Source organism: Oncorhynchus keta, chromosome 17 (assembly GCF_023373465.1).
Source record: "Oncorhynchus keta strain PuntledgeMale-10-30-2019 chromosome 17, Oket_V2, whole genome shotgun sequence".
NCBI classification, from domain to species: Eukaryota; Metazoa; Chordata; class Actinopteri; order Salmoniformes; family Salmonidae; genus Oncorhynchus; species Oncorhynchus keta.
Genome location: NC_068437.1, coordinates 57,903,094 through 57,915,174, shown reverse-complemented (window position 1 = coordinate 57,915,174; position 12,081 = coordinate 57,903,094). Strand labels below are relative to the sequence as shown.

The 12,081-nt window shown below is 39.7% G+C and overlaps 1 protein-coding gene across 2 annotated transcripts in view; it reads right to left on the bottom strand.

Moving 5' to 3' along the window:
- Nucleotides 1-11,759, bottom strand: part of slc5a12 (solute carrier family 5 member 12) — an 80,190-nt gene extending 68,431 nt beyond the window's left edge. For both annotated transcript variants that reach the window (XR_008067199.1, XM_052466765.1), the window contains exon 1: nucleotides 11,239-11,759. Coding sequence is in view for 1 of the 2 variants with exons in the window: in XM_052466765.1 (XP_052322725.1) it covers nucleotides 11,239-11,583 (345 nt within the window). In the remaining variant the exon portion in view is untranslated. The remainder of the gene's footprint in view (nucleotides 1-11,238) is intronic.
- Nucleotides 11,760-12,081: the final 322 nt, after the last annotated feature.

Below are 12,081 nucleotides of genomic sequence, written 5' to 3'. Positions count from 1 at the left end.
ACTCTCTTTATAGAAGACAGAACCACTCTCTTTATAGAAGACAGCACCACTCTCTTTATAGAGGACAGAACCACTCTCTTTATAGAAGACAGAACCCCTCTCTTTATAGAAGACAGAACCACTCTCTTTATAGAAGACAGAACCACTCTCTTTATAGAAGACAGAACCACTCTCTTTATAGAAGACAGATCCACTATCTTTATAGAAGACAGAACCACTCTTTATAGAAGACAGAACCACTCTCTTTATAGAGGACAGAACCACTCTCTTTATAGAAGACAGAACTGCTCTATATAGAAGACAGAACCACTCTCTTTATAGAAGACAGAATCACTCTCTTTATAGAGGACAGAACCATTCTCTTTATAGAAGACAGAACTACTCTATATAGAGGACAGAACCACTCTTTATAGAGGACATAACCACTCTCTTTATAGAGGACAGAACCACTCTCTTTATAGAAGACAGAACCACTCTCTTTATAGAAGACAGAACCACTCTCTTTATAGAAGACAGAACTACTCTATATAGAGGACAGAACCACTCTCTTTATAGAGGACAGAACCACTCTCTTTATAGAAGACAGAACCACTCTCTATAGAGGACAGAACCACTCTCTATAGAGGACAGAACCACTCTCTATAGAGGACAAGAACCAGTCTCTATAGAGGACAGAACCACTCTCTTTATAGAGGACAGAACCACTCTCTTTATAGAGGACAGAACCACTCTCTTTATAGAGGACATAACCACTCTCTATAGAGGACAGAACCACTCTCTTTATAGAGGACAGAACCACTCTCTTTATAGAGGACAGAACCACTCTCTTTATAGAGGACAGAACCACTCTCTTTATAGAGGACATAACCACTCTCTTTATAGAGGACATAACCACTCTCTTTATAGAGGACAGAACCACTCTCTTTATAGAGGACAGAACCACTCTCTTTATAGAGGACAGAACCACTCTCTTTATAGAGGACAGAACCACTCTTTATAGAAGACAGAACCACTCTCTATAGAGGACAGAACCACTCTTTATAGAAGACAGAACCACTCTCTATAGAAGACAGAACCACTCTCTTTATAGAGGACAGAACCACTCTTTATAGAGGACAGAACCACTCTCTTTATAGAAGACAGAACCACTCTTTATAGAAGACAGAACCACTCTCTATAGAGGACAGAACCACTATCTATAGAGGACAGATCCACTATCTTTATAGAGGACAGAACCACTCTCTATAGAGGACAGAACCACTGTCTTTATAGAAGACAGAACCACTCTCTTTATAGAGGACAGAACCACTCTTTATAGAAGACAGATCCACTCTCTTTATAGAAGACAGAATCACTCTCTTTATAGAGGACAGAACCACTCTCTTTATAGAAGACAGAACTACTCTATATAGAGGACAGAACCACTCTCTTTATAGAAGACAGAACTACTCTATATAGAGGACAGAACCACTCTTTATAGAGGACAGAACCACTCTCTTTATAGAGGACAGAACCACTCTCTATAGAGGACAGAACCACTCTCTATAGAGGACAGAACCACTCTCTATAGAGGACAGAACCACTCTCTTTATAGAAGACAGAACTACTCTATATAGAGGACAGAACCACTCTCTTTATAGAAGACAGAACCACTCTCTATATAGAGGACAGAACCACTCTCTTTATAGAAGACAGCACCACTCTCTTTTATAGAAGACAGAACCACTCTCTTTATAGAAGACAGATCCACTATCTTTATAGAAGACAGAACCACTCTTTATAGAAGACAGAACCACTCTCTTTATAGAGGACAGAACCACTCTCTTTATAGAAGACAGAACTACTCTATATAGAAGACAGAACCACTCTCTTTATAGAGGACAGAACCACTCTCTTTATAGAAGACAGAAATACTCTATATAGAGGACAGAACCACTCTCTTTGTAGAGGACAGAACCACTCTCTTTATAGAAGACAGAACCACTCTCTTTATAGAAGACAGAACCACTCTCTTTATAGAAGACATAACTACTCTATATAGAGGACAGAACCACTCTTTATAGAGGACAGAACCACTCTCTATAGAGGACAGAACCACTCTCTATAGAGGACAGAACCACTCTCTTTATAGAAGACAGAACTACTCTATATAGAGGACAGAACCACTCTCTTTATAGAAGACAGAACCACTCTCTTTATATAGAGGACAGAACCACTCTCTTTATAGAAGACAGAACCACTCTCTTTATAGAAGACAGCACCACTCTCTTTATAGAGGACAGAACCACTCTCTTTATAGAAGACAGAACCCCTCTCTTTATAGAAGACAGAACCACTCTCTTTATAGAAGACAGAACCACTCTCTTTATAGAAGACAGAACCACTCTCTTTATAGAAGACAGATCCACTATCTTTATAGAAGACAGAACCACTCTTTATAGAAGACAGAACCACTCTCTTTATAGAGGACAGAACCACTCTTTATAGAAGACAGAACCACCACTCTCTTTATAGAAGACAGAATCACTCTCTTTATAGAGGACAGAACCACTCTCTTTATAGAAGACAGAACTACTCTATATAGAGGACAGAACCACTCTCTTTATAGAAGACAGAAAACTCTATATAGAGGACAGAACCACTCTTTATAGAGGACAGAACCACTCTCTTTATAGAGGACAGAACCACTCTCTATAGAGGACAGAACCACTCTCTATAGAGGACAGAACCACTCTCTATAGAGGACAGAACCACTCTCTTTATAGAAGACAGAACTACTCTATATAGAGGACAGAACCACTCTCTTTATAGAAGACAGAACCACTCTCTATATAGAGGACAGAACCACTCTCTTTATAGAAGACAGAACCACTCTCTTTATAGAAGACAGCACCACTCTCTTTATAGAAGACAGAACCACTCTCTTTATAGAAGACAGATCCACTATCTTTATAGAAGACAGAACCACTCTTTATAGAAGACAGAACCACTCTCTTTATAGAGGACAGAACCACTCTCTTTATAGAAGACAGAACTACTCTATATAGAAGACAGAACCACTCTCTTTATAGAAGACAGAATCACTCTCTTTATAGAGGACAGAACCACTCTCTTTATAGAAGACAGAAATACTCTATATAGAGGACAGAACCACTCTCTTTGTAGAGGACAGAACCACTCTCTTTATAGAAGACAGAACCACTCTCTTTATAGAAGACAGAACCACTCTCTTTATAGAAGACAGAACTACTCTATATAGAGGACAGAACCACTCTTTTATAGAGGACAGAACCACTCTCTTTATAGAGGACAGAACCACTCTCTATAGAGGACAGAACCACTCTCTATAGAGGACAGAACCACTCTCTATAGAGGACAGAACCACTCTCTTTATAGAAGACAGAACTACTCTATATAGAGGACAGAACCACTCTCTTTATAGAAGACAGAACCACTCTCTATATAGAGGACAGAACCACTCTCTTTATAGAAGACAGAACCACTCTCTTTATAGAAGACAGCACTACTCTCTTTATAGAAGACAGAACCACTCTCTTTATAGAAGACAGATCCACTATCTTTATAGAAGACAGAACCACTCTTTATAGAAGGAGGACAGAACCATTCTCTTTATAGAAGACAGAACTACTCTATATAGAGGACAGAACCACTCTTTATAGAGGACATAACCACTCTCTTTATAGAAGACAGAACCACTCTCTTTATAGAAGACAGAACCACTCTCTTTATAGAAGACAGAACCACTCTCTTTATAGAAGACAGAACTACTCTATATAGAGGACAGAACCACTCTCTTTATAGAAGACAGAACCACTCTCTTTATAGAAGACAGAACCACTCTCTATAGAGGACAGAACCACTCTCTATAGAGGACAGAACCACTCTTTATAGAGGACAAGAACCAGTCTCTATAGAGGACAGAACCACTCTCTTTATAGAGGACAGAACCACTCTCTTTATAGAGGACAGAACCACTCTCTTTATAGAGGACATAACCACTCTCTATAGAGGACAGAACCACTCTCTTTATAGAGGACAGAACCACTCTCTTTATAGAAGACAGAACCACTCTCTTTATAGAGGACAGAACCACTCTCTTTATAGAGGACATAACCACTCTCTTTATAGAGGACATAACCACTCTCTTTATAGAGGACAGAACCACTCTCTTTATAGAGGACAGAACCACTCTCTTTATAGAGGACAGAACCACTCTCTTTATAGAGGACAGAACCACTCTTTATAGAAGACAGAACCACTCTCTATAGAGGACAGAACCACTCTTTATAGAAGACAGAACCACTCTCTATAGAAGACAGAACCACTCTCTTTATAGAGGACAGAACCACTCTTTATAGAGGACAGAACCACTCTCTTTATAGAAGACAGAACCACTCTTTATAGAAGACAGAACCACTCTCTATAGAGGACAGAACCACTATCTATAGAGGACAGATCCACTATCTTTATAGAGGACAGAACCACTCTCTATAGAGGACAGAACCACTGTCTTTATAGAAGACAGAACCACTCTCTTTATAGAGGACAGAACCACTCTTTATAGAAGACAGATCCACTCTCTTTATAGAAGACAGAATCACTCTCTTTATAGAGGACAGAACCACTCTCTTTATAGAAGACAGAACTACTCTATATAGAGGACAGAACCACTCTCTTTATAGAAGACAGAACTACTCTATATAGAGGACAGAACCACTCTTTATAGAGGACAGAACCACTCTCTTTATAGAGGACAGAACCACTCTCTATAGAGGACAGAACCACTCTCTATAGAGGACAGAACCACTCTATAGAGGACAGAACCACTCTCTTTATAGAAGACAGAACTACTCTATATAGAGGACAGAACCACTCTCTTTATAGAAGACAGAACCACTCTCTATATAGAAGACAGAACCACTCTCTTTATAGAAGACAGCACCACTCTCTTTATAGAAGACAGAACCACTCTCTTTATAGAAGACAGATCCACTATCTTTATAGAAGACAGAACCACTCTTTATAGAAGACAGAACCACTCTCTTTATAGAGGACAGAACCACTCTCTTTATAGAAGACAGAACTACTCTATATAGAAGACAGAACCACTCTCTTTATAGAGGACAGAACCACTCTCTTTATAGAAGACAGAAATACTCTATATAGAGGACAGAACCACTCTCTTTGTAGAGGACAGAACCACTCTCTTTATAGAAGACAGAACCACTCTCTTTATAGAAGACAGAACCACTCTCTTTATAGAAGACAGAACTACTCTATATAGAGGACAGAACCACTCTCTATAGAGGACAGAACCACTCTCTATAGAGGACAGAACCACTCTCTATAGAGGACAGAACCACTCTCTTTATAGAAGACAGAACTACTCTATATAGAGGACAGAACCACTCTCTTTATAGAAGACAGAACCACTCTCTATATAGAGGACAGAACCACTCTCTTTATAGAAGACAGAACCACTCTCTTTATAGAAGACAGCACCACTCTCTTTATAGAGGACAGAACCACTCTCTTTATAGAAGACAGAACCCCTCTCTTTATAGAAGACAGAACCACTCTCTTTATAGAAGACAGAACCACTCTCTTTATAGAAGACAGAACCACTCTCTTTATAGAAGACAGATCCACTATCTTTATAGAAGACAGAACCACTCTTTATAGAAGACAGAACCACTCTCTTTATAGAGGACAGAACCACTCTTTATAGAAGACAGATCCACTCTCTTTATAGAAGACAGAATCACTCTCTTTATAGAGGACAGAACCACTCTCTTTATAGAAGACAGAACTACTCTATATAGAGGACAGAACCACTCTCTTTATAGAAGACAGAACTACTCTATATAGAGGACAGAACCACTCTTTATAGAGGACAGAACCACTCTCTTTATAGAGGACAGAACCACTCTCTATAGAGGACAGAACCACTCTCTATAGAGGACAGAACCACTCTCTATAGAGGACAGAACCACTCTCTTTATAGAAGACAGAACTACTCTATATAGAGGACAGAACCACTCTCTTTATAGAAGACAGAACCACTCTCTATATAGAGGACAGAACCACTCTCTTTATAGAAGACAGAACCACTCTCTTTATAGAAGACAGCACCACTCTCTTTATAGAAGACAGAACCACTCTCTTTATAGAAGACAGATCCACTATCTTTATAGAAGACAGAACCACTCTTTATAGAAGACAGAACCACTCTCTTTATAGAGGACAGAACCACTCTCTTTATAGAAGACAGAACTACTCTATATAGAAGACAGAACCACTCTCTTTATAGAAGACAGAATCACTCTCTTTATAGAGGACAGAACCACTCTCTTTATAGAAGACAGAAATACTCTATATAGAGGACAGAACCACTCTCTTTGTAGAGGACAGAACCACTCTCTTTATAGAAGACAGAACCACTCTCTTTATAGAAGACAGAACCACTCTCTTTATAGAAGACAGAACTACTCTATATAGAGGACAGAACCACTCTTTATAGAGGACAGAACCACTCTCTTTATAGAGGACAGAACCACTCTCTATAGAGGACAGAACCACTCTCTATAGAGGACAGAACCACTCTCTATAGAGGACAGAACCACTCTCTTTATAGAAGACAGAACTACTCTATATAGAGGACAGAACCACTCTCTTTATAGAAGACAGAACCACTCTCTATATAGAGGACAGAACCACTCTCTTTATAGAAGACAGAACCACTCTCTTTATAGAAGACAGCACTACTCTCTTTATAGAAGACAGAACCACTCTCTTTATAGAAGACAGATCCACTATCTTTATAGAAGACAGAACCACTCTTTATAGAAGACAGAACCACTCTCTTTATAGAGGACAGAACCACTCTCTTTATAGAAGACAGAACTACTCTATATAGAAGACAGAACCACTCTCTTTATAGAAGACAGAATCACTCTCTTTATAGAGGACAGAACCACTCTCTTTATAGAAGACAGAAATACTCTATATAGAGGACAGAACCACTCTCTTTGTAGAGGACAGAACCACTCTCTTTATAGAAGACAGAACCACTCTCTTTATAGAAGACAGAACCACTCTCTTTATAGAAGACATAACTACTCTATATAGAGGACAGAACCACTCTCTTTATAGAGGACAGAACCACTCTCTTTATAGAAGACAGAACCACTCTCTATAGAGGACAGAACCACTCTCTATAGAGGACAGAACCACTCTCTATAGAGGACAGAACCACTCTCTTTATAGAAGACAGAACTACTCTATATAGAGGACAGAACCACTCTCTTTATAGAAGACAGAACCACTCTCTATATAGAGGACAGAACCACTCTCTTTATAGAAGACAGAACCACTCTCTTTATAGAAGACAGCACCACTCTCTTTATAGAGGACAGAACCACTCTCTTTATAGAAGACAGAACCCCTCTCTTTATAGAAGACAGAGCCACTCTCTTTATAGAAGACAGAACCACTCTCTTTATAGAAGACAGAACCACTCTCTTTATAGAAGACAGATCCACTATCTTTATAGAAGACAGAACCACTCTTTATAGAAGACAGAACCACTCTCTTTATAGAGGACAGAACCACTCTCTTTATAGAAGACAGAACTGCTCTATATAGAAGACAGAACCACTCTCTTTATAGAAGACAGAATCACTCTCTTTATAGAGGACAGAACCATTCTCTTTATAGAAGACAGAACTACTCTATATAGAGGACAGAACCACTCTTTATAGAGGACATAACCACTCTCTTTATAGAGGACAGAACCACTCTCTTTATAGAAGACAGAACCACTCTCTTTATAGAAGACAGAACCACTCTCTTTATAGAAGACAGAACTACTCTATATAGAGGACAGAACCACTCTCTTTATAGAGGACAGAACCACTCTCTTTATAGAAGACAGAACCACTCTCTATAGAGGACAGAACCACTCTCTATAGAGGACAGAACCACTCTCTATAGAGGACAAGAACCAGTCTCTATAGAGGACAGAACCACTCTCTTTATAGAGGACAGAACCACTCTCTTTATAGAGGACAGAACCACTCTCTTTATAGAGGACATAACCACTCTCTATAGAGGACAGAACCACTCTCTTTATAGAGGACAGAACCACTCTCTTTATAGAGGACAGAACCACTCTCTTTATAGAGGACAGAACCACTCTCTTTATAGAGGACATAACCACTCTCTTTATAGAGGACATAACCACTCTCTTTATAGAGGACAGAACCACTCTCTTTATAGAGGACAGAACCACTCTCTTTATAGAGGACAGAACCACTCTCTTTATAGAGGACAGAACCACTCTTTATAGAAGACAGAACCACTCTCTATAGAGGACAGAACCACTCTTTATAGAAGACAGAACCACTCTCTATAGAAGACAGAACCACTTTCTTTATAGAGGACAGAACCACTCTTTATAGAGGACAGAACCACTCTCTTTATAGAAGACAGAACCACTCTTTATAGAAGACAGAACCACTCTCTATAGAGGACAGAACCACTATCTATAGAGGACAGATCCACTATCTTTATAGAGGACAGAACCACTATCTATAGAGGACAGAACCACTGTCTTTATAGAAGACAGAACCACTCTCTTTATAGAGGACAGAACCACTCTTTATAGAAGACAGATCCACTCTCTTTATAGAAGACAGAATCACTCTCTTTATAGAGGACAGAACCACTCTCTTTATAGAAGACAGAACTACTCTATATAGAGGACAGAACCACTCTCTTTATAGAAGACAGAACTACTCTATATAGAGGACAGAACCACTCTTTATAGAGGACAGAACCACTCTCTTTATAGAGGACAGAACCACTCTCTATAGAGGACAGAACCACTCTCTATAGAGGACAGAACCACTCTCTATAGAGGACAGAACCACTCTCTTTATAGAAGACAGAACTACTCTATATAGAGGACAGAACCACTCTCTTTATAGAAGACAGAACCACTCTCTATATAGAGGACAGAACCACTCTCTTTATAGAAGACAGCACCACTCTCTTTATAGAAGACAGAACCACTCTCTTTATAGAAGACAGATCCACTATCTTTATAGAAGACAGAACCACTCTTTATAGAAGACAGAACCACTCTCTTTATAGAGGACAGAACCACTCTCTTTATAGAAGACAGAACTACTCTATATAGAAGACAGAACCACTCTCTTTATAGAAGACAGAATCACTCTCTTTATAGAGGACAGAACCACTCTCTTTATAGAAGACAGAAATACTCTATATAGAGGACAGAACCACTCTCTTTGTAGAGGACAGAACCACTCTCTTTATAGAAGACAGAACCACTCTCTTTATAGAAGACAGAACCACTCTCTTTATAGAAGACATAACTACTCTATATAGAGGACAGAACCACTCTCTATAGAGGACAGAACCACTCTCTATAGAGGACAGAACCACTCTCTATAGAGGACAGAACCACTCTCTTTATAGAAGACAGAACTACTCTATATAGAGGACAGAACCACTCTCTTTATAGAAGACAGAACCACTCTCTATATAGAGGACAGAACCACTCTCTTTATAGAAGACAGAACCACTCTCTTTATAGAAGACAGCACCACTCTCTTTATAGAGGACAGAACCACTCTCTTTATAGAAGACAAAACCCCTCTCTTTATAGAAGACAGAACCACTCTCTTTATAGAAGACAGAACCACTCTCTTTATAGAAGACAGAACCACTCTCTTTATAGAAGACAGATCCACTATCTTTATAGAAGACAGAACCACTCTTTATAGAAGACAGAACCACTCTCTTTATAGAGGACAGAACCACTCTCTTTATAGAAGACAGAACTGCTCTATATAGAAGACAGAACCACTCTCTTTATAGAAGACAGAATCACTCTCTTTATATAGGACAGAACCACTCTCTTTATAGAAGACAGAACTACTCTATATAGAGGACAGAACCACTCTTTATAGAGGACAGAACCACTCTCTTTATAGAGGACAGAACCACTCTCTTTATAGAAGACAGAACCACTCTCTTTATAGAAGACAGAACCACTCTCTTTATAGAAGACAGAACTACTCTATATAGAGGACAGAACCACTCTCTTTATAGAGGACAGAACCACTCTCTTTATAGAAGACAGAACCACTCTCTATAGAGGACATAACCACTCTCTATAGAGGACAGAACCACTCTCTATAGAGGACAAGAACCAGTCTCTATAGAGGACAGAACCAGTCTCTATAGAGGACAGAACCAGTCTCTCAGCAAGAGAGAGAGACATGTAAAACACCCTACATCAAAAAGTTAAAACATCGTTACTGCAGTGTGCTTTGAACACCCTATAATGTCATTGGCAACCAGTCAATCAATATAATGAAGGGAAAATTAAAGACCATAATGTTAAATTTATGTCACGTTAGATCAGGGATGGGCAACTTTGACGGGGTGGGGGGCCACAATAAAAAGCTGACCTCTACATACCCACATCCATATATAATATTAAGTGGGGGGAAACAGGGAGCCTCCCCGCCTTGCAAGCAAAGTCATTTAGCGGCCCCCGTCTTGACAGGGGAGAGAAAAAAATTACATTACAGTTAACTTCCTGCAATTCTACACATTTTGCGAGAGTGACTAACAAAATCAAGCCCCCAGTCATTCGACCTTGATTACTCCGAGTTTAGATAGCTGGCTGCTAGACTAATTTACCACTCTAAAGATTTTACCTGACATGGGCTAATTGAGTGACTGTCAGTGATATAACAAGAGAAAAACTGCTGATGCACAATCCACATTTCGAAATGTAACCTTGTGCATCCTACTATTCTACCTAGCAACAGTAAGCTGAGACCCTGACTGGGTAGAAAGAAAAAAACGATATATATAATTGTTTTTAATTTTTGGGGTCTTTGGAAATTAATCTGTGGGCGCAGTCCACAGGCCGCCAGTTGCCCATCGTTAGATAGTCGGGCTGACCTTCATGCGCAGGTCTCCCTTGGTAAAGAAAGAGTTCCTTTGACCTCAACTGGACCTTCTGGTTGAATAAAAGGTCAAAGAGGAAATCTGGGATTGATAAATCCATTTTTGTTTACCAAAACATTTATGTATGGCGGGGTGCCCACTTTGTTGCTGTTAGAATCTCATATTGCCCCTTTAAAATGAAGAACAAATCATTAAAAAAACACACAGTACCTCGTAGGTACTTGTGATCCCCGATCTGTAGAACACTGGCACAAACAGTTCAGCTGTAGCGATGACCACGAAGGTGTAGGCCACGCCGAAGAGGACGAACGACCCCCCAAAACGGTAGACATCGGAGGGTGCCCCGAGCACGGTGACAGCAGACATAAAGCTGGCAGTGAGGGACAGAGCCACGGGACCGCAGGTCATCTGACGACCCCCTACCAGGAACTCCGATGAGGGGTTCTTCCTCTCCTTCACCGCAAAGAACACCCCTATCCCCGAGGAGACCACGAACAGACATGCGAATACGACATAGTCCCACGATACAAAGGTCCCCAGTTGTTCATCATCCATGCCGGTTATAGGAGATGGTTGTGGTCAGAGGGCCACAATGGACATACGTGGTAGAATAATGGTCTTGGGCAATTATTTCTAAATTGACAAATAAATCAAATAAAATTTTAAAAATACTTTTTTTTCTCTTTCTCTCTCTCTCTCTCTCTCTCTCTGATCCGTTCTCTAAAGATGTTGTTGCTTAGCTAACTGAATGACTAAAAGTGCTTAGTACTTATCAAGAGTTGATGATTCAGGAAGTTTGTCAACTTTGCTGATGAAGTTTGTCACCCGCGGTGGTTAATCACATCAATCATTAACTTCTCCCTGTCTACCCACATGCTGAGACAGTCAATGTGATTTACTCTGTCCGTCTCAATAACCTACCCACATGCTGAGACAGTCAATGTGATTTACTCTGTCCGTCTCAATAACCTATCCACATGCTGAGACAGTCAATGTGATTTACTCTGTCCGTCTCAATAACCTATCCACATGCTGAGACAGTCAATGTGATTT